This window comes from Anas platyrhynchos, chromosome 22 (genome assembly GCF_047663525.1).
Source record: "Anas platyrhynchos isolate ZD024472 breed Pekin duck chromosome 22, IASCAAS_PekinDuck_T2T, whole genome shotgun sequence".
In the NCBI taxonomy this organism is placed as follows: domain Eukaryota; kingdom Metazoa; phylum Chordata; class Aves; order Anseriformes; family Anatidae; genus Anas; species Anas platyrhynchos.
This window is the reverse complement of record NC_092608.1, coordinates 4,647,003-4,674,033: the sequence shown is the minus strand read 5'-3', so window position 1 is coordinate 4,674,033 and position 27,031 is coordinate 4,647,003. Positions and strand designations below refer to the sequence as shown.

At 49.4% G+C, this 27,031-nt stretch overlaps 1 protein-coding gene and 1 long non-coding RNA gene across 9 annotated transcripts in view; one reads left to right on the top strand and one right to left on the bottom strand.

Annotated features, from left to right (window-relative positions):
* Positions 1–27,031, top strand: part of CASZ1 (castor zinc finger 1) — a 171,605-nt gene that overhangs the window by 128,221 nt on the left and 16,353 nt on the right. For all 7 annotated transcript variants that reach the window (XM_072026896.1, XM_038166757.2, XM_038166760.2 and 4 more), the window contains 13 exons: positions 673–1,513; positions 3,561–3,629; positions 8,162–8,252; positions 10,234–10,398; positions 12,887–13,059; positions 13,787–14,655; positions 16,044–16,185; positions 16,928–16,991; positions 19,361–19,521; positions 22,816–22,938; positions 24,283–24,618; positions 26,130–26,328; positions 26,859–27,030. In XM_072026896.1, coding sequence (XP_071882997.1) covers positions 673–1,513; positions 3,561–3,629; positions 8,162–8,252; positions 10,234–10,398; positions 12,887–13,059; positions 13,787–14,655; positions 16,044–16,185; positions 16,928–16,991; positions 19,361–19,521; positions 22,816–22,938; positions 24,283–24,618; positions 26,130–26,328; positions 26,859–27,030 — 3,405 coding nt within the window. The remainder of the gene's footprint in view (positions 1–672; positions 1,514–3,560; positions 3,630–8,161; positions 8,253–10,233; positions 10,399–12,886; positions 13,060–13,786; positions 14,656–16,043; positions 16,186–16,927; positions 16,992–19,360; positions 19,522–22,815; positions 22,939–24,282; positions 24,619–26,129; positions 26,329–26,858; position 27,031) is intronic.
* LOC110353938 (uncharacterized) lies at positions 5,732–10,324 on the bottom strand. Of its 2 annotated transcripts, XR_011804650.1 has the most exons (4): positions 10,185–10,324; positions 9,522–9,771; positions 9,289–9,421; positions 5,732–8,998 (listed from the first exon to the last, which is right to left on the bottom strand). It is a non-coding gene; the product is annotated as an uncharacterized lncRNA (long non-coding RNA). The 2 variants fall into 2 exon arrangements; XR_011804649.1 differs by having other exon boundaries at positions 9,289–9,771.

Below are 27,031 nucleotides of genomic sequence, written 5' to 3'. Positions count from 1 at the left end.
TCCAGATGTGTGTTCTTCCCCTCCCGGTGGCCTGGGAGGCTGCTGGGGGAGCAGGGGAGGGAGGAGGAGACCGGAGGCAGGCGGCGTTGGCTCAGCTCCCCATTCCCCTTCCTGCCCCCCAACCACAGGGACAGGCAGTCCCTCTGGAGCCCACATTGGGGTCTCCTGTCCCCAGCCCCAATCCTAGTGGGGAGAAGGCTTGGACCCATTTTGCACCACTCCATGGGCACCCCCGTTCCTTCCTCTGCCCCCCGTCCCCCCCCAGCTCCATCCCCGTGCACCCGCACACAAGGACAGACCCGCGCGAACCCCGGCGTATCGGCGCCGGTCTCACTTCCAGTAAAATTACTTTTTCTTCATATTAGGCCAAGGCAAGAGTGCAGAGACATTTATGAAACTTTGTTTAATGTACTGAAAAGCCATCGGCTAGAACATTTAGGAAATTGATTTTCCTGGCATTGATGAACTCTTTTTATTTTACCCCAGTATTAATTACTTTTTTTTTTAAAACAAATTAATTTAAGAGTCGTAAAACCTAACAAGTGAGCCAAACGTCAGTAGATCATGTTCCCCTCTTCCCTTGCCCCCCCCTCCCCGCTCCCAGTGCCGGTAGAGGAGGAGAAGAAGAAAAATCAGCCCCTGGCGTGACTCTCTCCCTCTGGTTCTCTGCAGGGGAAGCTTCATCGCTGCGAGACTACGCGGCCACCACCATGAATGAGTTCCTGGGCATGTTTGGCTACGATGACCAGAACATGCGGGACGAGCTGGCCCGCAAGATCAGCTTCGACAAGCTGAACGCTGCTACCTCAGAGGCCACCGCCACCGCGGCCTCTCTCTCCGGCGAGGACGCCCTGAGCAAACGAGCCCGCTTCTCCAAGTACGAGGAGTACATCCGCAAGCTGAAGGCTGGAGAGCAGCTCTCTTGGCCCATGCACTTGGCCAAATCGGAGGAGCTGGGCTCCAAGCTGGGCAAGGAAGGTTCCTCGGTGCTGTCGCAACCCATCCGGGTGCCGGGGCCCGACGCCTCCCTGCTGACGGAGACCAAAGCCACCATCCTGCCGCTGCCCTCTCCGAGCAGTTCCCAGATGCAGGGCCTGATGTCGCGGGCCTCCAAATACGACTTCTTCATTCAGAAGCTGAAGACGGGCGAGAGCATCAGGCCACAGAACGGCAACACGTACAAGAAGGCCTCCAAGTACGACCTAGAAAACGTCAAGTACCTGCACCTCTTCAAGCCTGGAGAAGGAAGCCCGGACATGGGAGGAGCCATCGCCTTCAAGACAGGCAAGGTGGGCCGCCCTTCCAAGTACGACGTGAGGAACATCCAGAAGCTCACTCCGGTGAAGGCTCCAGCACCCAGCCTGGCCCCTGCTCCCCTCGCCAGCACCCCCAGCAGCACGCCCGTGGCCGGCCCGGAGCAGTCCGTCTCATTGCCATTCAACACTCCCGAGTACCTGAAGTCAACTTTCTCCAAGACAGACTCCATCACAACTGGAACAGTCTCTACAGTAAAGTAAGTGTCCTCCTGCTCTTCTTAGCTTTGTGTTAGGGTTCGTGCCTACAGCCTGCGTGTGGAGCAGGGGCATTACAGCTCATGCCGTTAATGAGATGTTTCTGCTTGCTCCGTGCCTGTTCCTCTGTCAGCCTTACAGCTCCATTTGTCTCGATTGCACTGAGGCCGTGGCCTGCCTCCCGCAGTCACGGCCATGAATCCAGAGCCCACTAGCTCCTGGGGTTGTATGCTGAAAGGACAGATAAGGGGACGTGGTGCTGTCAGCACTCTGAGGTCGAGATCGTAACTGCTTCCTTCCTTCTCCCTGCGGTGCCCCAGGCGGCCAGCCATGGCTGCAGGAGAGCCTGAGCCTTGCTGCCATCCAACTCGATGGCAAACCTCTGCTGGCTGTTGGCAAGATGGGGCCCTTTGTGCGTCCCAGACCACTGAAGACATTTTAGTGCCTAATTCCCATTAATTTTCATAGGAGTTAGGCATAGACGTGCTTTTGTGGGACCAGGCCTGTGTCTTCTCAATTTGCCTGTTCCTTACACAAATAGAGGTGATTCAATTACCCCCCAGACTGGGCAAACTCATTAGCCCAATTACCACTAATAACCTCCTACACACACGGTGCTGGCAATCTCTGCAGCGATGCTGTGGACTGAATGGAGATGGCCAAAGGCCTTGCCAAACCTTGGCTTCCTTCGTAGCTTGGCTTCCAGAGGTGGGAGCTGCAGGAAAGGCGGTGTTGGACCGAGGGGCACAGACACAGCACCACGCTGCGTTCATGCCATGGCACGGTGAGAGTGCCAGGGCTGCTGGGGGTCCTGAAACCTCTGCTGCCTCGTGAAAAAGGGCCAAATTCTGCCCAACAGACCCTTTAAGTCTTACAGTCCCCTGATTTATCCGAGTCAGGCTGCAAGCAGGGAGGGAGGCACGTGCCTGTTTTGTTCTGATGGCTCGGATTTACCTGTCCTCACTGTTGGGAGGCCTTGGGCTGAATCCTCACCTGGCTGTACGGCAGAGGGTAAAGGATTACAGCCGTTCGCATCTGCTCCCCGGTCGGGGCGAAGCTGGTACGTGCTCCAGATGGCAGGCAGGCACTGCTCTTACTAAAAACCACTGCTGTAAATGTTCCTGGAGGCTCAGTGCCTTGTTGTGAGGGGTGACGTGGCCGGGGGCTCTGTGCCTGCCGGGTCTCCAAGGTGCTCAGCTGCTGGCTGTGCCGTGGCCACCGTCGAGCTGTGTGCGGGGGCTGCGAGCCTCCGCTCCTCTGCCTCCGCGTTGCGCTGGGATCCCGGTCTGATTGCCTTTCTCGTGCTCATTTCCTGCCGCCTGCGGATGGGGTTTGCAGCACCATGGTGATCCCTCCTCCCCGTGCCCCAAAACTGCCTTGGCTGGGGCACGGTGGTGGGGCTGGGGGTGACCAGGGGCACCTGATCACACGCCGGAGCACTGGAGTGGCTCTGATCCTTCTCCTTCAGGCTGCCTGCTAGGCACAGGGTTTTGTGCTAAAGGAAGGCAGCTCATTAACTGCGCTGGTGGAGGAGGTGCTCCCTGCTGTCTGGGACCTGCCTTCCCCTTCAGACCCCCCTGGGCCCAAAAACCTGGCAGGAATTACCCCTCACTCTCACACATATGCACCTATCCCAGCCATGGGTTGCAGCTCTGCCACCTAATGCTATGAAACCTGCCCTGAGCTCATCTTACTCCAAGCAAACCCTGGGCAAAGGTCTCCTTGTTAAACCAGGCTGCAGAGCTGCCGTGAGTAGGAGGAGAGGGTGAGTGGGATGCAACTTCTGTCTGCTTCCTAACGGTGCCTAGTCACCCGAGCTCATCTGGCATTTGGGTGCTGTTTGGTTTTCAGTGATTAAGGTACATAAATGCCTCATCTCTGCAAACGCAGGTGGTATTGCAAGGTGCTCAGGGAGCTCTTGGTCTTCCCGTGGCCACCCCAGGTCCGCACACGGGTACCCAGTTACCTCGAGGCGTGAGAGCGAAACCAGGAGCGCGGCCGTGCCCTGTCCCTCCGCTAACCAGCTCTGCCCTGTGTGTTTCTCACTAGGAACGGATTACCCACTGACAAACCAGCCGTCAGCGAAGATGTAAATATTTACCAGAAGTATATTGCCAGGTAGGCAAAACTCCGGGCTTTCTTGGGGAGAGGGCTGGAAGGACGAGGGTGGAGCAGTGGGGGGAGGCAGGAGGTCTCGGCCAGCCGGGCCAAGTGTTTAAACCAGCCCTTGGCACTTCCATTTCCCTCTGGCATCTGTGCTCGCTCTGTTCCCCTGCCTGGGAGAGCAGTAGCTGTGAGAGGTGTACAGGCATGCCAAGAGCATGCTCGGCTCCCCAGAGCTGTTAGACGTTGTGACAAATAGTGGAAAAATGTTTCCCTGCAGAAGCCCGTGATGTAAATGGGAGCGCCGTCTCCTAGCTGTCAGGCTGTGCCCGCTGCGGTGCCAGCTCCTGCCTCTTCCCCCTGCCACGTCCAGTGCCCACAGGAGGCAGGCAGAGAACATCTCGCCCCTGAGAACCCAGGCTGGGAGGAATCCACGAGTGAAACTGAGTTTAGGCAGGTCTCAGCGTCAGGGGGGGATATTTTGCAGCTCCTTTATTTGAGAAGCCCTTTGTGAGGAAGGTGCGGGCTGGGGCACCTCAGCTCAGCTGCGGGCAAGGAACAAGCGATGCTGAGAGGGAGCCCAGGCTGCAGTGCTGCACGGGGCGATGCCACCAGGGACAGAGGAGGTTATTGCACGGCACCTGCCTCTTTTTGTCACTCACCAGCCCCTGCTCTTGGCCTCCTGGATCCTCCCTCCGTACTGGCACGGAGCTAACCATGCCAGCCCCGTTTACGGAAAGACACCAGTAGGTGTCTTGCACACACATCAGCCCCTTGCTGCCTCCTGGGAGGGTCTGGGAATGAGAGCAGGGCTCCAAGCCCTTGGTGTGGGGCAGGAGCAGCAGCGCCCTTTTACTGCTGAGACGCAGCTCGGTTGTGCTCGGAGGTTGCAGAGGGAGAGGCGATGCCACCCGCTCTGTCCCCAGTTCCCCCTCTGAAGCAGAGCCCCGTGTAATCGCGACCACATCCACGCCTCGGAGCGCTCTGCAAGCCCCTTCCCCGGGGTCAGGCAGGTAACCGAGGGAGGCTTGTGAGATAGCTCAGGGACACCACATCCTGCTCAGAGAGCTCCGCAAGCCGCCCGTTGGCAGCACAGCCACTTCCCTTCAATTTACACACAATTTTAAAAACAGTTTAAAGCCTTAAAATCAAGGGGGTGGGGGGGGGGTGGGGGGGGAGAGAGACACGACACTGTATGTCTGCGCTGCATAATTAGCTTAATGAGTTTGCCAAAGCCACTGCCAAAAGCTGCCCAGGGATAATCCATTCTCTCACACAACAAAACAAAACCTCTTACTTAGCTAGTTTGGGTTGGGTTGTTTTTTTGTGCTTTTTTTTTCCCCCTCTATATTTATAATTAAAAAAAAAAAAAAAAAGACCACAGAAAAAATTATTATTATTATTATTAGTGCCTCAGCAGATGGTGCTTCTGGCAGCACTTGCTTAAATATTTATTTCTGTGTGGGTTTCCTCCCCCCCTTGTAATTGGGGTGGGTTTTTTTCTTCCTTCTTTCACATCATCGTTACAGGGTAATGAGTCTGTAAACACTCACTAAGCATGCTGACTTCTTTATTTATTATTTTTATTATTATTTATTTATCTTGGTTTTTCGTTCTAACTCTTGCCAGATCGAGACTAGTTCTTTCTGGCAAAAAAAAAGAAAAAAAAAAAGTGAAGAGATTAAAGTAAGGGAAGGGGGAGGGAGTTGCACTTGTGAAAATGAATCTCTGTGCCTGTGCGCACAACTCAGGAGCCTGGATTTGCATATTGGCGTGCTGAAATGGGCTGCGAGTTTGCAATCAGGTGTGCGTGTGCTCGTGCCTGCTCATGTGCATGCAAACTGCGGGTCCGGTCCTGTAAATTACCAGGGGTGTCAATGCTCCTCGGAGCAGGGCACGGAGATGGGCGCGTGTGTGTGCGTGTAAGTGAGTGTGTGCTGTGCGAGCTTTCCTGTTAGGGAAAAGCTAAACAGATGCTGTGCTTTAAAAATTAATAGCTTTGAACTGTTTCAAGTGTCAGAAGAAACAGAGGATAAAGATAACCCTTTAGGAGCCTGGCCCTGCAGCCTGCAGGAGCCGCCTCGCCCCGTGGTGCTGTGCGTGCCGTTTCCCTCCTTCCCCGCGCGCTCAGCGTGGTCGAGCGCCCGCCGCTCCCTTCCTGCGCCGGGCACCCCACAAACACACCCACAGCCACTGCCACCCATGCACACACACACTCACACACTCACACACACACTCACACACTCACACACTCACACCTCTGCCAGGGCAGGGTTTGCAGGGCTGGGGAGCTCACTCAGCTGATGCCCTTGGAGCTGAGCCTGTGAGCAGCTCCTGTTCGGATGCTCCAAGTAACTCATCCCATCCGGGCAGATTGCTTTGGTGCCTGGCCCTTCTGCTGCTGCAGTTGGCATCACTGCTGCGTTCGCATCCTCGCTTGGGATGCCCTTTTGGACAGCTCTGCCGGAGCGCTGCCTTTGCCAGCTCTCTGTCTTCCCCTCCTCCCTGCCTGGCCAGCACTCCCCAGCCCTCCAGCCCTTTGCTCTCTCCTCCCCATCTCATCCCTGCGGCAGGGAGGAAGCTTTCCGCCGAGCAGTTCCTCGGCCTTTCCAGGCTGCTGACACGCAGCCCCGGAGCAGCAGGACGGGCTGCTGGGGTGCTGCTTGGTGTCCCGGTGACTCAGGCTGCTGCCCGTGCCCCGTGCGAGCCTCGCCGCTGCCCCGCCGCCGGCCGGGCTCGCTGCCTCCCCTCCCAGCTCCACACCTCTGTTTGCGCAGCCAGCGTTGCTGTTTGCCTTGTGGTTTGTTTCTTCTCCGCTGCCGGGGTTTGTTCCAGTTTCTCAATCACCTGTTCTGGCGTGATCCCGATTTCCTGCAGTATTTCTTCTCCTTCCCCAGGGAAAGGCAAGTCTGCTCCTGGCATCTGTCCCCGTCTCCCTTTGTGAACGCTGAGGCAAAGAAGGCATTTAATTTTTTAGCATTGTCTATCTTTTCTGTCAATTAAGCCCCCTCTCCATCTCCAGGAGGCCCTGCTGTCTCCACAGCTGACCTCCTCTTCCTCACTGCACTTCAGGACGTGTATTTAGTGCTGCTTTTCATCCCGGCTCCCTTTCCTGCCCTGCAGCTCAGTGCTTACACAGTGCCCCTTACAACACTCCATAATCCTCCCTGCTCCTGCCCCCTACACCCATTGCCCCAGAACACCTTCACCCCCCTTTTATTCCTTTTTTTCCTTTTTTTCCTTTTTTTCCTTTTTTTCCTTTTTTTCCTTTTTTTCCTTTTTTTCCTTTTCTTCCCTCTCTCCTTCCTCATTTCTTTCCGATGCCCTTTATCATGTGCGCTCCCGGTGCGTTTAGCACAAAGTGACGTGAGGAACCTTTGAGCAGATGGCACTTTATCTTTCAATGTTTCCCCTCTGAGTCCCCTTCCCTCCGCTGCTTTTCCCTTTCAAGCTCTTCAGCTCCTCCAGGTTCCTCTGGAACACGCACCGGAGATCCCTGCCCGGAGCAGCCCAGTGCTGCACCACCCCTTCCCCAGTTACTGCTCTGTCTGGCAGCCCAAGCGTCCATTTATCTGCAGATACCATACAGCCTTTCTGCCCTTTTTCCCACCCCGTATGCCAGGACTTCCCAGATTTGTTGTGTGGAGGGCTGGGTGGAGGTGAATGGAGCGGGTGCGCGTTGCTGGCTGCTGTCCTTGTGCCCTGCTCTCACCTGCACGTGAGGCAGGCTGGAAGCCCCGTGGCTCTGCCTTGCAGTACCTTGTCGTGAGCAAATCTGCATCCACGTGGAAAATGATGATTAGCGGGACTGGTCAGCGCTGTTGTGCATGGGGAGGGACGTGCACACAGGTCTGCCTGCAGCGTTCATCCTGGCCCTGCTTCTCCATCGCCCTGTCCTTCCCTTACTCTCCATCTCACTGGAAGAGCTCCTACATAATCGTGCCACGATTTTCCACTGCCTTTGTGGCTTACCCTCTGCTGCCTTGCAGCCTTCCCAGTAGCGTGACACCATATTGCAACTAGAAAGAAAAACACCGAGGCATAACTTGTACAAACAAATGAATGCCTGAGCTTTTCGGAGGTCCTGCTGGATGCGCACATGCCTAGGGTCTGTATTTGACCGATGTTAAATGGTCTCCTCGTGGTGTGGGAAGTTTCTGAAACTCACTGCTGAGGTATCCAAACTCGATCTGTGTGGTGTTTAGTTCAGGGAACCAGCCGCACTTGCTTGCTCTTCCCAGGTAAGCGGCTTCTAAAGAATGGAGGTGAATTTCCAAGAAAAGCACATGCGGCTCGGGGAGGTAAAAGCCCAGAAAGATCTTGCTCAGGAAACACCTTTTTAAGCAGTGACAAATAACAAAGGGAAGGTGGGAGGGATCACCATCCTCGGAGGTGGTCAAGTTGATAGGGTTTGATGACCTGAACACGTGGGATGCAGGAGTGGGACCTACTCCCTTTGTGCCGTGCTTACAGACACTGCTGCCAGGACAGGGCACCATTTCACTCTCTCTTCCTTTCTCTCTTCTGTGCTTCTCTCGTGCTCGCAGGTTCTCTGGCAGCCAGCACTGTGGACACATACACTGTGCATACCAGTACCGAGAACATTACCACTGCCTTGACCCAGAGTGCAACTACCAGGTAAGGCAACGGGAAGCAGGGATCAGCGCAGCTCCCCGAGTCCTGCCTCGGGAAGATTCGTGCCTCCCCGTGCTCCGTCCCACATGCACACATGCCTCATCGCTCTTTGTCTCTGAAAAGAGGGCAAGATATATTTTGAATTTGCTAGAATATAGATCAGCTCAAGTCAGTGGGAGCTACTCCAGATTTACATCAGCGAAACCAGGAGAATAAATTCTGCCTCGTTACAAATTGTGCCCGAAACCAGGGCATGCTGTTCTGGTAGCCTGCCTCTTCCCCTCCTGCTGCCCGAGCGAGGCTGTAGCAGCGGTAGCTGCAACAAAACACCCAATAAGACCAGCAGCAGGCCGGGATCTGTGGGGAGAGCGTGGGGGCAGGAGCATGTGCGATGCCGTAATTGCTGGGAGTAGTGCCAGGGCAGCGACGTCAAGGCAGCCGAGTCACGTGCCGGGAGTGTTTACCCTCGGCCCAGGTCTGCGAGCTCGCCTCTGCCACTTCTGTGGTCAGGCTGCGTGTGTGTAAGGGGGAATCCCAGAGCTCGCCTCCACCGTGCAGCAGACACCAGTCCTGCCCTACCCCAGGAGACCTCCTGGTCCCAAAGGAACGAGTCTGACCACAGCGCAGGAAGTTGATCTGGCTCTGCTGAGCTCCGCGGCGGGTTTCTATTGATCCAAGGAGGGTTTTTCTCTGGGATGTGTGCAGTGTCCTGCCAGCCCAGCCAGGTAATCGAGATGAGGCTGTCCCAACTGCGACACAGATAGCCGTGCACCACGAAGAGAGAAACACAAAGAATGGAAAGACAGGAAAAAAAAAATTATTATGATTGGCCTCATGATTATTTCCTAAGGAGTCTGGAAGCTGCTTGCAAAGGAGCTGTCTGGTCTCGCAGGGAATAAGGATTTAGGCTGCTTTTTAAAATGCAAATTATTTTATGGCTGAGATATATTTTATAATAAGTAACGCTCTGTAATAAGTGGGCACAAATTAACGATGATTGGCAATAGCAATCCTGTACGTACGCCCTGGGAAATCATACCTCCAGCCTCCAAGGGATTCCCGGTGAAATCTATATCCATCTATTCCCATGCCAATACCAACGAGATTGATCAGGATTGATATTATAGGAGGAAAGAGTGGAAGCGATAATCATTTGTTTCCTGTGAGGGAGACTGGGAAAAGTTGTTAAACATTAGAATACAGGCCTTTCCAATTACTCCTCAAAATAAATGGATATTGATTTCTTTTAAAAAATCAGATTTACTTTCCCACCTTCTCTGTTAAATATTGATGTCTGTGGGAAGTAGAAATGAAAAGCTTCATTTTAAAGGCACTTAGCCTGCTCCGAGAGTGGGGTACCCCTTCAGTACTTCAAGCAGGTAGACGGTGAAAGGGATCTTTTGGTCATCCAGATTTAGCTCGGAGCTCTGCTACCAGCTTTTCCTGTGACTGGAAGAAAGTTCTGCACCCGTTCCCTGATCCCACCTTGCAGGGGTGGCAGACGACTGATAACGGGAAGATGCTATAAAAGAGCAGAGTGTTTTTCCCAGTTTCCAGTCTGACATGAGTGTGGCAGCCAGTGCCTTGCTAACCACTACAGAGAGGGATTTGGAAGCTGGGATTACTCTCTTGCAGGCTGTTTAGTTCACTGGCTTGCTTTCTAACTATAGCAGTTCTTGAGATAGTAGCAGCTAAAATTATGTTAGAAGAATTGCAGCCTTAAAGCTGCAGGGAGCATATTCCGGACATCACCCCAGTGTCATGTTTACTTCAAAGTTTTCATGTGCATACCCTTGCCCTTTACCAAGAAAATACACGCACACAGTTTGTCTTTAATCTGACTCTCTTGGGGTGACCGCTGCCGAGCTTTAGACTCCCGGTACCATAAGTTTATTAACAACAACAACAACAATCCCTGCCCCCAGGATTACTCACCCACTCCCATCACGTGTGTCTCACTCTGTCTGTCTCTGTATCTCTCCAGAGATTCACTAGTAAACAGGATGTGATTCGGCATTACAACATGCACAAGAAACGTGATAACTCCCTCCAGCACGGCTTCATGCGCTTCAGCCCCTTGGATGACTGCAGCGTGTACTACCACGGCTGCCACCTGAACGGGAAAAGCACACACTACCACTGCATGCAGGTAACCACAGCGCCGGGGACTCCGTGCTAGCACCTGAAGTGAACCGAGAGCTGTTGTGTGAGCTGAGTCCTTTCTGGGTGGGCTGAAAGGAGTCTCGTGTCCAGGCAGCCCAACCCTTCCTCGCTAGAGAGCAAAGGGGCGATGCAAAGTGCTCTGAGCCTCTCCTGCTCGCCTCTGATTCAGGCTCCTCTCTGGAGAGGCTGTTCCCTCACTGCTCTTGTCCACTTCTACTTAGTTGTAGAAGCCTTGTGCATGCAGTGAGGCAAAGGGCTCAAGGTTTCCTGGCAGTCTTGGGCTTCACTTGTTCAGGCAAGTCCCTTCTCTGAGATTTGGGGGCCTCTCTGCAGCAGCACTGCTGCCTCCACCAAATCTGGTCTGGTACTCCCTTAAAATCAGACTTTTCTGTGGAACATCTGCCCTTTAACACTGGGTTCATTTCCTCCATAATCAGTTTCTAAAGTAATTAAATTTTAATGTCACCTATCTAGACTTGACACCCCTGGTTCTCCATCTCCTCTGCCAGTGCTACTGGAGTTTACTTTTCTGTAGTGGCAGCTGTGAGCTTTGGTTCACAGCTGTGAGCCAGGCTCCAAGCTGTGTGCCCGGAGCTGGGGCTGCTGCCCAGATCTAACTGTGACCCCTTTGCTGTTTTTAAACATGGACACACCAAATTGTTTAGGTCTGGCCCTGATTGTGCCTTAGATTAGAGGGTTTGATGTATGCTTGTTTCATTAAAATCGTGGCCTAAACCATTGCCTTGAGAATGTTGCAAAGGGAGAGCCACCAGGCAGTCCTTAGTGAAAGCTTTTCTGACTCCTGTCTCCCTTCCTGCCCGATCCCAGCAGTTTAAGACCCCGGTTACAGTCACAAGGCCTTAATCACATGCTTAAATGCTTTGCTGGGATAGACTTAAGCATATGTTTGACTTGAAGTCAGGTAAGCTCTCTGAAGTCAATGGGGTTTAAGCACATACTTAAACGTTAGGCATGCACTCAAGTACTGTCCTGAATAGGGGCTGGTTTAAGCATGTGCTTACAAGCTGTTGATAAATTGGGAACTTCATGTGACTTTCTCTTGAGGACATTTTCTGTTATTCTTCATAATATTCATTGCTCAGTTTCTTCAATCGACAAGGATGGGATTTGTTTAATTTTTTTTAGAGTACAAGGAACGTTTCACAGCTTTAAGTCGCTCTGCCTTTGAATAGAGACCCTCTTTTCCACAGCTATATATGGGTAATTCCATTCTGTGCCCACTGTCTTCCAGTAAAATAATGCCCATGTAAGCAGTGTCTTACAGGAAAGGTGTCCGAACATAAACTCCCAATTAAAGAAAATATTGCTTAAATGGCAGGATTTGTGCCATCCATCTCATGTGTTTTTTTTTTTTTTCTTTATGTCCATAATTGGTGTGGATAAAATTCAGTTAGTTGTTTATATAAACTGACATTTTTTTAGGCTTTAGCACCAAGAGCTGCATTGCAAATTATTCCTAAGGAGGTTTTTGTTTAATTCTTTTTTTTAATGCCGTGCAGGGTCTGTCTTTTTTCAAGGTGTCAGTGCAGAGAGAGAGAGGCTCTTTTATATTGGAAATAGCTGGAGATCCTTTTTATTTTTTTTTCTGGGTATTTGTCATGGGTTTTGTTATTGCCTGTTTGAATCAACCTGGGCTGAACTGAGAGGTGGTGTTTTCGTTCTCTTCACTTCTGAGATGGTGCAGGCATTGGCACACGTTGTGCTAGAGAAGAAAAGGAAAAAAAAAAATCCTCCCTCAGCAGGGCTGAGGACGTTTTCAGATTCCAGTGTTTTTTTACTCAATATGGCAAAGTTGCCCGCTTTACCCAGAGGAAGGCAGGTTTTCAGCATTCCGTCCTCGTCACACCATTCCCATTTTGCTCCACGAGTTTAACATTATTGAACTGGTAGTCTTGAGCAGTGACAGGGAAAAAAAGCCACCAGTTTGCTAAGATCAGCTGAACATAGGGTATGTGCTTTGCTCAAATGAGACCTGCATATTACGAGCTCAAAAGATTGGCCTCTTGTTGCACTACCCGGCCTTTCTTTTAGAAGGAAGGAAGATGTAAATAACTCATTCCCAGGCAATTTCACATCCCGCAAATAGACACAAGTCCTGCTCTGTTCCATGTTGCTCCAAGATGACAAAAAGTAATGACATCTGTCAGTCTGTTCTTTTCTCCTTAGGAGCAGGAACTATGCTTCTTTCCTCCCCACACAGACACGATTATCTGTAGCTGGTCTTTTATCTCTGCATCCTCCCCTTTTTTCTGCCCGGAGAGTTGCTTTTGTTCGTGACTGCTCTATCAGTCTTTAAACTGGGTATTAAAGTGATGACTTAATGCTCCTAGGAGAAATGTCCAAATGGAACTCCGAAATGTATGTGTGCTGCTCATATGTTTATTATCGCTGATGTTAATAAGATTGTGGTATTAGAACACTATACTGATGACTCCCTGTTTTGCCTGGGGTAGGTGGGTTGTAACAAGGTCTACACAAGCACCTCGGACGTGATGACCCATGAGAACTTTCACAAGAAAAACACGCAGCTCATCAACGACGGGTTTCAGCGGTTCCGTGCCACGGAGGACTGTGGCACTGTGGAATGCCAGTTCTACGGGCAGAAAACCACTCATTTTCACTGCAGGTGAGATAGCAGGAAAGGATGGGAATCCTGCCTCTGAGATGGAGGGTCTGTTTGCCTCCTGCCACGTCGTAAATTCAGGATTGTGCACAGGGCTTCAGTCTACCGTGGCATGGCCTTCTCCATGCTGCTCTTGTGAGAGCTCGTGCTCCGGGGCAGATGTGATTCCCAGGATTGTCATTGTCTGCAGTGATCTGAGGAAATAAAGAAAACAGATCCAGGAATCACTGGGGAACGCGATCACAGCGCTCATCCCTGACAGTGTTCAACTCGGGGGTGGGGGAGGGCACTAATACACTGCTAATGGCACTTTCATGCTAGAGCTCATTCCAGCCAGCTCCTCCCTTTCAGGGCCAGACTCTGCCTTCTGTACACAAATGCTCTTCTATTGATTTCTCACATTTTCAGGAAGAGTGGGAAAGCACAGTTTGTATCTTAGTCCCCTTTAGCTGCTGTTTTGATTGGAACTTGCAGTGGGGTTCTTGCAGCCCCATGTTATCCTGGTTGTTTCTCAGTGTCGGGTTGGCTTCCAGGCTCTCACACAGCAGCATTTTTTCCTTGACTTGGTGTCACAGGTTGGCCCACATAAAGCTCCCTAGCCCCTTTGCAGCCAGGGCCACTGTCTCATCCTGGCCCCAGTCCTTATCCCAGAGGGTGGCAGGTGACAGCAGTTGCGTTGTGCTCCTAGCCCGCACAGCCAACCACTCTCTCCTCCTCGATGCCCTTGCAGGCGACCTGGGTGCACCTTCACCTTCAAGAACAAGTGTGACATTGAGAAGCACAAGAGCTACCACATCAAAGATGATGCCTATGCCAAGGATGGCTTCAAGAAGTTCTACAAGTATGAGGAATGCAAGTACGAGGGCTGTGTCTACAGCAAGGCCACCAACCACTTCCACTGCATAAGGGCAGGCTGCGGCTTCACCTTCACCTCCACCAGCCAGATGACCTCCCATAAACGCAAGCACGAGCGCCGGCACATCCGGAGCTCGGGAGTGCTGGGCCTGCCTGCCTCTCTCCTGGGATCCAAGGATAACGAGCAAGAGGAGTCCAGTAACGATGACCTTATTGACTTCTCCGCTATGAGCTCCAAGAACTCCAGCCTGAGTGCCTCCCCCACCAGTCAGCAGTCTTCCGTTTCTCTCATAGTCCCAGCTGCGCCCTCCTCTGCTGCCGAGCTCGCTTCCTCGCAGGCCAGCAAGCCTGCCAACAGCATGACACCAGCCACCAAGATCTCTGGCCTGCTCTCCCAGGCTCTTCCCAGCAATATTCCCTTGGCCCTGGCACTCTCCAACTCAGCGCTTCCTGGCACAGCTGGATCCTTCTTCCCCATCATCCCCAGCCGGGTCTCCACGCCGCTGCCTGCCAGCTCGGCTAATCTGATGGCTGCTGGCTCGGCCGGCGCCAATCCAACATCATCTGCTCCTACAGATTCCTCATCCCAGGCCATCTCAGGATCTGGTGAGCCCTCGGCTACTTCTTCTCCGGCTCCAGCAGCATCCATAATGGAAAGGATCTCTGCTAGCAAGGGATTAATCTCTCCTATGATGGCCAGGCTGGCAGCAGCTGCACTCAAGCCCTCTGTGGCACTGGAAGCAGGTGAGTTACTCCCATCAGCTGCCCTACCAGCGGGAGGAATGAGTGCCTGATGATATGGAGAGGAGGGAATGAGAAGCCACCTGGTTGTCCAGGGGACTGGAGGTGGGGAAGGGGGTAATAAAGGAGCAGAAATGGGCGAGTAAATTTGGTTGTGACCAGTTCACCCTCAAATGGCAGTTAACCCTTGGAGCAAGCGAACCCTTGAAGGCGGTCTCAGCATGGTTTCCCAGGTGCTTCCACGGCCTCCTGCTGAGCATGGCCAGGACCTGGTTGGCAGTGTGGGGTCGGGGGGGCTCTGCCTGTTGGCACCCCCTGGCTCTGGGCTGCCCCACAGCCGGCACCGCCAGCGCTGCCCATGGGCCCTCCTGGCAGGCCAGGAGGGAGCGGGACGAGGGCATGTGGTGAAAGAGGGAGGGGAACTTTGGCATGCTTTTAAAAATTATTCTTTGAAAAATTGTTTCCTAAAGCAGAGAAAGGTCATTGAGGGAACGATTTTCCTTTATTTTTTAATAAAATGCCACTTGCTGGCTGAGAAGCAGCTCGCCGTCAGCTGTACTGCCGGAGGGTAAATTAATATTTTAGTCACTTGGGGATTGTGGAAGAAAGCTCCGCAGACATGTTCCTGTCAGCAACTTTTTTCCCCTCCTTTTTTCTTCGCTTTTCTTCTTCTTCTTTTTTTTTTTTTCCTCTTTAATTTTATTTCGAGTTCTTCCTCCTTTCCCCTTTTTCCTTCAATTTGACTCCACACCTCACGGGCCCGGCACGAAACCCATTGTCACGACAAAAAAAAAAAAAAAAAAAAAAAATCATTTTTGTGGGGGGCAAGGTGGTGGCGAGGGCTTGGCCGGGCCCGGTGGCTGTCACCTCCGATAGCCCCGGCCTGGGCAGATGGTGCTGCCGGGCAGGCGCAGTGGCAAGGCCGCTGCCGTCGCTACGGCAACGCTGGGACTGGGGACGGGGACGGGGGCCTGACTAGCAGTCGAAAGCTGCCACATTGCCTCAGCATTAACGGAGTCTTTAATAAACGCTTAAGAGGCAGCCCCGCAAATTAGTTATGACAGTTTGCGCAGAGAATCAGGTCTCCCCCACGCTCCTTCCGCCCTTCTCCTTTAAAGGGCCCATAGCCTGGACAACTTTGACATAATTTTGCAATAATTATCACTTGAAGAATTTCCACGCTGGAGTGGACGTCAGAACCCATCATGTCATCTTGGCAATAAACGCTGACCAGCAATCCCGGCCCTTCCCTCCCCCCACACTTTTTCTGTGCTTTTTCCATTTATGCAGTTGCGATAGCGATCTAACTTGTTTGCCACTGCAACCCCATCCTTGAGCTACCTTTCTCGTTTTAATTTTTACAACCTAATTCCGGTGCCTTTCTCGAGCAGGGAATGGACAGGCGGCAGCTCCCGGACGGTTCAATCCAGTGCAGGTGAAGCAGGAGCCGGTGGAGGCCATGGGATCGTCCTCTGGCACCGGGCAGGAGTCCCTGCAGGAGCACAGCCTGGACCTGAGCGTCAAGGACCACGGGTGAGAGATGAGCACAGGCAGGGGCATTCAGGCCTGGCCAGCACCAGCAGCTGGCCTGGGTCTGGCACGTGCTAGCCCATAGCTGAGGTGATGAACAGCTGAAGGGGCTATCTCAAAGCCTGTGTCTCGCTTGTCCAAAAGCTTTCCTAAGAACAGGAGTGCTTGGGGATTGTTCTCTCTGCAAAAACTGCAGCAGAACTGATATTGGGGATACCTGAGCCTGCTCCACATCGACTCTTGTACACATTCCTTCCCATACTTTATATAAAGCAGCCTCAGTTAAGGACCCCCGCGCTTACAGTCAGCTAGAGCTATCACTGATGCCTGTCAAACACTAAGGTTGCCTTTCAGTGTGCTTAGCTGTGGCCATAAGGCTCATAGCCTCACCTGCTGCCCTGGTTTTGCAGTGTAGTTTTGAAAGTTCAAATAGGCAGAAGGAGAAAAAATATGGGGTGGGTTGTGAGCCAGCTGATAAAGGAGTGTGATGGTGTGGGCACTGGGGAAGAGGTCTGGGTTATTTAATAGCTGAAAGAACTGAATTCAGCAAACTTGCAGCCCTCTTCCTTTCTGTCTTGGCTATCACCAGTAAGAGTTGGGCCTGCCCAAGGGAGGGTGGGCATCATTCTCTTCCTCCGGATGCAGCAGGTGAGGAGTGAGGCAGCTTGAAGGGAGAAGGATTAATCTCAGTGCTCACAGTCCCTGTGCACATCTTAACTAAACCCTGTTGGTTTGTGTGTTCCAGTAATGAATCAAATGGCCACACAGTCTCGGCAAATTCATCTCTTTTATCCTCGCTTATGAATAAGGTAAGAGCCATCCATCAAACGCCTTTCATTCCCCCCACCAAGAGAAATTAAAGCTGCGATGGCGGGGAGGGAGGGGGGAAGAGATGCGTTTGTTTTTTAATGTTTTGCCTCTAATAAGATGAGTTTGTACCATTTAAATTTTGAGACCATTTTTCATCGGGTATAATTTCAGAGCCACTGCTTACGAATTAATTTAATGAACTGGCTGAAGAAATATATTGCAGCCTCTGACACCTTTTTTTTCATCCTTTCTAGACGGAGGAGGGCTCCGAAAGATTTTTTTTTCCCCATTTTTATTTCCAGAACCTGGCAACTTCTCTCGCTCTCTTTTTATAGTTACTCATTTTTTTTATTTACTTCGAACGTTTTCTTTCATTGGGGGAGGGGGAGGAGAATCATTTGTTTTTATGAAAGAGAATAAGAAAAAAATCAGAAGTTTTGAGCCGAAATCATCAATTTCTGCCTTTCTAGTGTGAGTAATGGTGTCCAACAGAGCCCACTTTACCATGTTATAGAATATTTATTTTAAATAATGCAGAGTTTCTTTTTCTTTACTTTTTCCTTAAATTATACATCATCTCAAATATATATTTCCCTTTCACATGATAAATTCTACTGTACCAAGATTAATTTTCCTGTTGTATACAACTGCATTAGAGATCAGGGCCGCCTTTGAGCCATGCTTTAATATTCCACTGTGATAGGTTTTACAGGCAGAACTATTGCCATCCCCTTGGCTCTGGGCGTTACATGCATCAAGGCCATATAATCCTCAAGAGAGGGCAAAGTGACTTTGCTGGGTAGTCTCTCGACTCCTTTCTCTGTTACTCCATCACTCTTCATACGTTGTTTCATTTCTAGTTTTATCCTTCTACCACTTTCCTTCTGCACTGGTTCTCTGTTACACTGGATTTCTGGTGTTCCCTTTTAAGCTTAATTTCTTACTCGTTCCTGCACGTTATCCCTCTAGTGACTCCAAATACGCAGTTCCTTCTCTAGTGAGTAAATCTATTTAGTAAGTCTGCTATTGGAGATCCCAAGTCCTTCTGAAGGCCCCAGCTCAGGAAAATTATTTTTCAATAGATGCTTTGCTTGAAAAATCTCCAGTTGAAGCATATGTTTAGGAATAAACATTTGCTTGTGTGCAGCCCTGCATAAAGGTACAGCATAAAGGCATGCACCACAGCATAAAGGTTCTTGGCATTATGCAAAATAAGTGCAGCACAGGTATAAAACACACTTCTTCAGGTTTCTTCCTTCTGTAAAGTAGGAAGGGGATTAAATAATGACATAAAGCAGCAAAGAATAGAGCCCACTGATTTGAAGGAGCCTGTTCCAGGACTAAGGGTTGCAGACCCAAGCTGTGTGTGCTCAGGAACACACCGTGCTTGCTTCTTCTTGCTGCACACAATTTCTGTTGGTAGAGAAAACCTTTATTATTTGCCCAGAAATAAAAATAAATAAATAAATAAATAATAATAATAATAATAATAATAATAATAATAATAAAACTTTACAGAAAAAACATGAGCTGAATTTCTGGCTCCAGCCATAAAGAACTGCAGTCTCCACATAGCAGCAGGGGCTTTACCTTCAGGGGGCATTAAGAGAGGCTCAAACAGCCAGGGTTCCTGTAGCGTACTGCAGTTTATTTAGGGGGGCTGTCAGGCTTAATTAACTGATCTGTATAAAGGGCTTTGAGATCCTCAAGTGGGTGGAGTTTCAGTGCAAGTCTTGGGCCTGATCCTGCTTTAATACATGCTGTGCATTTCGCTGTTGTTACTGGAGGAAAGTAACCATTGTTAGAGAGAGTAGCAAAGCAGGAACAGGCCTGGGGAACTGTGCATTTATTATGAACGATTTTTTTCTCTCTAAGCACTAGAGAGACTGAGTAACTTCCTTTTTCTGTTCTGCACATCCTGCACCTGGACCTCCAGACCTTCTTGGTGTGGAATCTATTTGAAGCCTTCCAGACAAGGCAAATTCTGAGTCCACGTCCTGCTTTGTGGACAATATATCCATTTAACATAGAAAGTGAAATAAGTCCTTCAGTGAAGTTAGTTTGAATTTCCAAGGACTTCAGTGTTCACATCTCCCTTTGCCTCAGTTTCCCAGTGTACTGAATGGATGCCTCACTACTTCCCACAAGAGGCACAACCACTAGATGGGCTTTGTGACGGCTGGGTGGAGGATGCCACAGAGTGAGGTGTTACTCAGCCTTGCTGCTGCAGTTGAGGCAGCCCGTGCAGACGACTTTGCTTCTCTCTTTGAAGAAACAGCTTTCCACAGGATGGTCCTGAGGGCATCCAGACTAGCAGTGTCCGCAGCTGCGTGCTGGGCTTGATGCAGTGTCTGTGTTCTTGTTCCAGATGTCCAAGACCAGTGCCAGCCTTGGCAACCTGCTGAACATTAAGGCAGAAGGTGATGGCAGCCAGGCTGGGGCTGGGGAGCCAACACAGTACTTGGGCAAGGCAGTGAAGGCACTTGTCCAGGAGAAGCTCTCTGAGCCATGGAAGATGTACCTGCGCCGGTAAGGAGGGCATAGAGCTGGGAGGAGAGGAAAGGGAAACGGTTTTCTTTGCATAGTGTCTGGCTCACTGGTTCCTGTTTGAATGATGAGTTCTGTCGAATTTAAAGGTCTGGTTCTGTCACATGCTGATCACCTTCTGGAGTGCAGTTAGTCCTCAGTCCTGGTTGGCTGCGGGAGGTGTCCTGTAAGAAATGACTGTCCACGTAGAGTTGTTTTGCAATGGGAACACGAGGGCCAGCTAGGAGCAGAGCTCCACACATCACACTGTTTGCCTTGGCATACCTCAGGCTCCCCTGCATTTCCCAGTCTGCAGGTCCTGGGGACCAAGTGTAGCTCACTCTTAGCACCGAACCACTGTTAGGCCAGGTTTAGTTGTTAAACACAGATCACAGAAGCCTTAAAATGTTGTGGAATTTCCTCTGATCATAGAAGTGGTGCACTGAAACAAAACAAGGAGTCCAAGGGGGAATGGGAACTGCATGGTTTCTGCTGTTTTTGTTGTAGACGAGGAGGCTTGAAAGGAAAATGGAACAGATACAAAACTCACCCACACGCAGCCACATGCACATACATGCCCAGACAGACACATGCTTTGAGCATACACAGATACACCCCGGCAGACACATATGGGTTAGTGCTCTGACACAGATCTTTGCCTACAAATGCCTGTGGACACTTTGTAAATCACAGACTTTGATGGAAAAGACCAGAAGGTCTTCTAGTCCCTCTGCCCCTGGCTAGTGTGAGATCCTTCCCTGCAGTCCATTTGCAAACATTTTGTCCAGCCTAGTTTTAATTATGCCAAGCAGGGTGGCTGTTCTCTTGTCTCTGGGAGCATTATTCTACCTCATAATACATTTCACTGTCAGGATCTTTTTTCATAGTATGCTGCCTGAATTTCCCTTTTCATAATTTTGTTGCAGCTCTCCTAGTTACATACCCTTGAACCACAGCAGAATTCTTCTCCACAATTGGAGTTCACGTCCTTCACCTCCTAGTCACAGATTTTTAGCATATCATTTAACCAAGTTTATTTACTTCCTTTTCTCTGACTTGGTAAATTAGTCCCTTCAGCCTGCTGATCATGTTGCTGCTGTTTGCAGAACTGGGCTGCCGTTCCTGCATCCCCACACCATTTTCTTTCTGCCCCATATATGCAGCTCACAATTGCACTACCGTCTTTGCATTCTGTATATGTGTCCTGTTTACCATCCACTGTTACACAGGATTGCTTGTAATGTTGCTCTCATGAGTCCTGTATATATAAAAATACCCCCTGATGTATTAGCTGTATTTTTCCAAATATGACTCTCCCATGCTGAACCTTCCCCATGTCTTGCAAGGCCTCTCTCTGTGTTATTTCCCTCGTCTTGCCTTGGTGTTGCCAACTCCTCCCAGTTTAGTATCTTCTGTGAATTTCATTAGCACGCTGTTTACTCCTTCTCCTAGATTACTAATGAAGATGTTAAATAAGCTCAGACCTAGCCAAAGTCATCCTTGCAGCATTCACGAGATACCTCCTCCCAGCTCGATACGTCACTGTTTGTCATTAGCCTTTGTTTACGGTCCTTCAGCCAGTTTTCAATCCATGTGGTAGCATTCACATCCAAGCCAATTTGAATTAATTCTAAGCATATGCAAGTCTGTATCAAAACGCTTTACTAAAATCCAAATATATTGCATCCCTTCATCCACTAATTTTGTAATTCTATCAAAAAAAGCAATTAAATTTGTCTGGCAAGATTTATTCTTTATAATCCTGATGCTGTTTATTGCTCATGGTTCCTTTATCCTCTAGATGTTTAATGATTTTCTCCTCCCTCTTAATATTTGTTCCATTACTTTACTGGAAGGAGAAGTTAAGACTAGAGGTATGATAATTGCCAAAGATCACTTGTCTTTTTTTTTTTTTTTTCAAAGAATCGGTACCTAGATTTTTTTTTTCCCCAGTTCCTAGTATCTCCCTCTTCTCTATGGCTTAAAAAATAACAAATAGTAATGCAATCAGTTTGTGAGTTAATTTCCATTGCACTTCAGGACATGCATCATCCAGACTGGCTGACTTGTGCATATTTATATTTTCCAACCAGTCTCTTTATCTGTTCTTCTAGAAGGTCTTCATTTCATCCCTAATTATCTGTCTTGTCTTTAGTTTCCCCATCCAAAGAAAATGTTATAAGGCAGCCATTTTTGACTCATCACCTCCCTCCCATTTTTGTCAGGATTTCGAAGTACAAAATCTCCGGTTCCTGATAAAACAACCCCTTTAGCTTGCACTAACTTGGTTTCTTATCTCTTCTCTTATCACACCTTTTCTTTCCTTCATCTTCTCCCTGCAAGCCTTAACTGACTGCATGTTCTCTACACCCACTGGCCCTTTCATTCTCCAGTTCAAGATATTTTTTTTTTCTTTTTCCTTTACCTTCAAATCGTTAGGAAGTCCCCTCGGGACCACGCAGGCTGCTGTTTGTTTCTTGCTTTCCTGCTCATCAGAGCAATTGTAGACTGTTGTACCTTAATTATGCAAGATTCCCCTGTTAAGTTTCAAATCCTTCCTGCCAATGCTTTTTACTTGATTTCTCGATTCCCTGTGATTCTGGAGTTTCTTGAAATCGTGTGTACATTTGCTACTAAGGACGGAGACTCTCAGCAGGGGATGAGCAGTGCTTACTTGTTTTTGTTCTCTTGACCATTTCCTCTGGCACCTTCGATGATGCCTTTTGCTCTGCTTTTTGTATTGCGGCATTGTTTCTCGTGTACTTCAGGGACTGTGCTATTCTCTATTTATGCATATTAGCCTGTAATTGCTATATAGGTGATGCTTTGTCTCCCCCATCCATGTGCTAGCCTGTTATTTTAAGTGTGTGTTAGGGGGCGGAGGGGGATTCTGGCTCTAGATTCCCATTAACCACGGTTGTTCCTTCCCTGTGGTACTCCCAGTAAATTCAAGCAGATTTACTAACCTTTGTTCATTCCTCAGAGCTCTTGAGTTTTGTGTACGGACACTCAATAACATTAAAGATTTTCATCTTCTGTTTCAGAGTAGTTCTGTATTTTGCTCCCACTAAAAGCGAATGGGAGTCCAATCACTCAGACAAGTCCAGTTGCAGAGAAATTAGGTTCTCGTTCTGCATGTTCAGATCTATGTGACTGGCCATAATCAAGCAATGATCCCAGCAGGGACATGAGAAAACAGGATGGTAGTAGAGCTGAAAAACAAAAAGAAATGTCTGTTCCGCTACTGCTTGCCTTCTGGGGCCTTCTGTAAGATGCCTGCTTGTCTGCTTTGGCCAGGTTTGGTACCAAGGACTTCTGCGACGCGCAGTGCGACTTTCTGCATAAGGTGCATTTCCACTGTGTCGTGGAGGAATGCGGTGCCCTCTTCAGCACCCTGGATGGAGCCATCAAGCATGCCAAGTGAGTAGGAGAGCCTTGGGAAACCTGGAGGAGACTCCACACCGCACTCAGTGCAGGAGGAGGGTCAGGACCAGGAATGTGGGCAGTCCTGAGGGCAGCCTCTGGGCACCCACCCCTTTCCTGTGTAAATGTGCTCAGCTGACATGTTTGCAGAACACGATGTCCTCTTTAATTCTGTTTCACAATAAATGTGCTCAGTTTGTGACAGGTGTCTCACGCAGCGCTGGCAAGGTTGAGAAGTGGGCATTTGTTTTTCCTTAGCCTACCTGACAGACAGTGTGGTCAAGGAGACAAATATTTCCCCCAGCATACAAATACACTGTACAAAGAAATAAGAGAATAAGAGAGGGAGGGGGACCTGTAACCCCAACCATTGTCACTGGATGCAGACTCTTTGTAGAGCAGCTTCCCATCACTGCAGTGTGGAAAGCATTTTATTTTTCTTTGTCTTGTCACAACAAATGTTTTTTAACAAGCTTCCCTAGCCCTTAGTTTATATGGCTTTGTTTAAGATGCTCATATCACACGGATGAGGATCTTCAAGCAAACTGTCCAGCCCAAGACCAGCTTCCTCACCTTGCAACGTTCTATGTTGTAAACCCTTGTCATTTCATATCATTTTGGAAAGTAGCAGTGGACAGCCCAGGGTTTGGTAGCCAGAACTAGATAATATGGCCTATATTACAGCAGCTGTACAGCACGCTCGGAATTCCAGGTGACTCTTGGGTGAAGAATGAAGTTGAGCCATGCTCCCACTGTCACAGTGAAGGGAGTAGCAAAGGAAGGGCGGGATACTGGAAGTTGTTGCTAATTTCTGTGGAGCAATCTGCAGTTTAAACCCATGCCAAGTTCCTTTTAAAGGCAGTGGAAGATTGGCCCAAGTAGAGAATGAGAATGGCCTTCAGCAGCTGGCCACATGGCTGAGTCTCAAGGGGTTTAAAGGGAAGGCGCTGTTGTGAAGTTTAAGACAGAAAGATGTGTTAGCACAGCTGGTGTCTGGGGCTGGAGGCCTTTGGTTCACTGCTACAAATGACTGGCTTCTCACAACAGCCATGGGAAGCTGCCCTCGAGTCATATTGACCTTGCTGTCTGCAGCCATGCTTGCACCGCTCTGATTTTAACATGTTATCGAACCTTTCTGTCTCCACCCTGCTTAATAAGTTCCCTTTTCCTCACAGATTATCTAGGAGGACCCTAAAGCTTTCCACAAAGTGGGCAGAGTCCCTTTTAGGCTTTCACCTCAGCTAGTTTGTTTGCAGACTACTGCCACGTTCTTGTTGATGTTTAATCGTATTACATGTGTTGGCCAAGAAGCTGTGTATAAATTACTCCATCTTTTTGCAGTTTTCACTTCCGAACCGAGGGCGGAGCTGTGAAAAGTAACTCCGAGTCTCCCTTCTCAACTACTACTGAGAGTAAGGCTTCACTGGCCCCTTCATCACCATCTGCTTCGTCTGCCACCATGGCGAGCGCTCCTGCCCTCGACGTGCCCACCCCAAGCCCGGCGACTGTGCCCTCTGCCCCCACGCTGCTAGCTTGGAAGCAGCTGGCTTCGACCATACCCCAGATGCCTCAGATCCCAGCATCAGTGCCTAACCTGGCAGCTTCACCCTTGGCAACGACTTCCCTGGAGAACGCCAAGCCTCAGGTCAAACCCGGATTTCTCCAGTTCCAGGAGAAGTAAGTTTTTGTAGACACTGCTTGCCTCCTTGGTTCCTCTCCAACCTCACAATCCCCTTTACCTTCACCCATTGAGAGGCCTTCTGCCAAGAAGGTTCTCTGGGCTTTATCTTCCAGGAAAGTTACTTCTGTATACTCTAGAAAATACCCTCAGCTATCCTAGGGAAAAAACTGGATTTTTCAGTACAACTGGGAGCACTTTTAGATACGAGTGTAGAAGAAATAAACTTATTGACATAAAAAGGCTCACTGAAGCCTTTTTTATACCTCATGGGAGGCAAACAGAAATACACGCTCTTTGCAGTATTTTTGACACTGAAGGCTACAGAGGGAGCGTAGCATCTTGAAAGTTTTAAGGTAACTAACAGTAGATATTTCCAAATGATTGATGAAAAAAATGTTGGATTTTTTTGGGATTTGTCCCCAAATAAGATCCGTGGCCTTTTCATTCAAATGTCACCTGTAACACTGAGTGTTACAGCTTCATTTTTTTCATTGAAGAAGCTGGGGGTAGTGGAGGAGACACAAGTGCTTGGACTCTGCCTTAAGCAGGGATGGAGCCCTCGGTAGCTTGAGGAACAGGGAGCACCCTCTCTCACTTCAGTTTTGTTGGTTTTGCTGTTCTGGCTGAACTCTTCCACAAGTGTAGTCAGTCTCCTGACATTCTGTGCATCTGGGTTCGTAGTGTTAGTTTACATACAAGGTAACATACATTTCTGAATCGTGTTTTTTTTTTTAAACCATTAAAGAAGTTTCACAGTGGTGCTGTGATGATTGTTCTGGTATATCAAGAGGCAGAAGCTAGGTTGGTTACAGGCAGGCACAATCAGGTTAGGCATTACAGCTTAGCTGTTCAGGTTGGTAGAGTATCACGCTCTGGGCTATACATGAACAGTCATTTGCCTGCTTTCAGAGATGCGCATTAACTCCACTTCACACCTCTGAGCAGTGGGTACAGTGCTCAGGATCCAAGAGATCAAGGGTCAGCTACTTCTGATCTGTGTGTGCAACCTGAAATCCATGGGCTGGGCAGAGGGGGTAAGGTACCAACACTGTTTAGCTGATTAAATAGACCACTGCAGGTCTTGTCTAATTAGGGGAAGCCCTGGCATCTTCCAGTGTGCATACCCAGGAGTTTGATTTCAGTTATACAAAATGGAGACAATAGAAACAATCCAAATCACCACTAAGTACAGGCAGAAAGGGAATACCAGTACCTAGCCAGACCTCGAGAGAGAGCTTTAGATTAGAAGTGTGGCCCTGAAAGACTACAGATCCCACCATGCACTGCTGTTATTTTAACAATCTTAATGAAGAAAGTGCAGTAGCTTGCTAGCATTGCAGTAGGGTCACCAGCATCAATTTTACTAAAGAGGAAGGTGGCTATGGGAAATCTGTAGGCCATGTTTGGAACAGAGGCTTCAGCTGGGCTCCCCTTGAATTAAATGTTGGCAAAGAAACAAATGTGTGAAATGAGTGAAGGTGATGATTGGGTTTTGGATGTATTCCAGTGATCCCTGCCTGGCAACGGACTGCAAGTATGCCAACAAATTCCACTTCCACTGTCTCTTTGGGAACTGCAAGTATGTGTGCAAAACCTCTGGCAAAGCAGAATCCCACTGCCTGGACCACATCAACCCCAACAATAATTTGGTGAATGTGCGAGACCAGTTTGCTTACTATTCGCTGCAGTGTCTCTGTCCAAACCAGGTAAGAGGAATTCAAAAGCAGTGTCCTGGCCTGAGGACATGCACGGGAAAAGCACGGGCAAGAATAAGTAGACAACACAATAGGAAGTAAGGCCACGAGGTTCAGTCCTGGTCTAATGACAGATCCATGGAAGGGCCTCAATTGGTCTAGCAAAATGTTTGGTTTCCATCAAACAGAGAATCCCACTGCTTTTGTGTTGAATTGAAATGATGAGATGAGGAAACTTGAATGATCTAAGAGACTCAAGATGAAGTAGAATAAAAATTGGTGATGACTACTTTGAAAAGCCACCAATTAGGGGGAAGTGATGGAATCTTGGCTGTGTGTTGGGGTCATTCATGTGTAGAATGGTGCCATGCAGAATACATCACAGGGAACAAGTTTGCATTGTGGCTTATGGAAGATGAAGTAGATATGATGCAGAGTATCAGTTCGGGCCTCTCTTGCAGGGACAGCATTAGTAGCAGGCAAACGAGAGTGCATTTGTTCTAGACCTGCTTAAAGCAACCCGCCTTTTTGCTCCCCTCTAGCACTGTGAATTCAGGATGCGAGGGCATTACCACTGTCTTCGTCCTGGCTGCTACTTTGTGACTAACATCACCACCAAGCTGCCCTGGCATGTGAAAAAACATGAGAAGGCAGAAAGAAGGGCAGCCAATGGCTTCAAGTATTTTACCAAGCGAGAAGAGTGTGGCAGACTGGG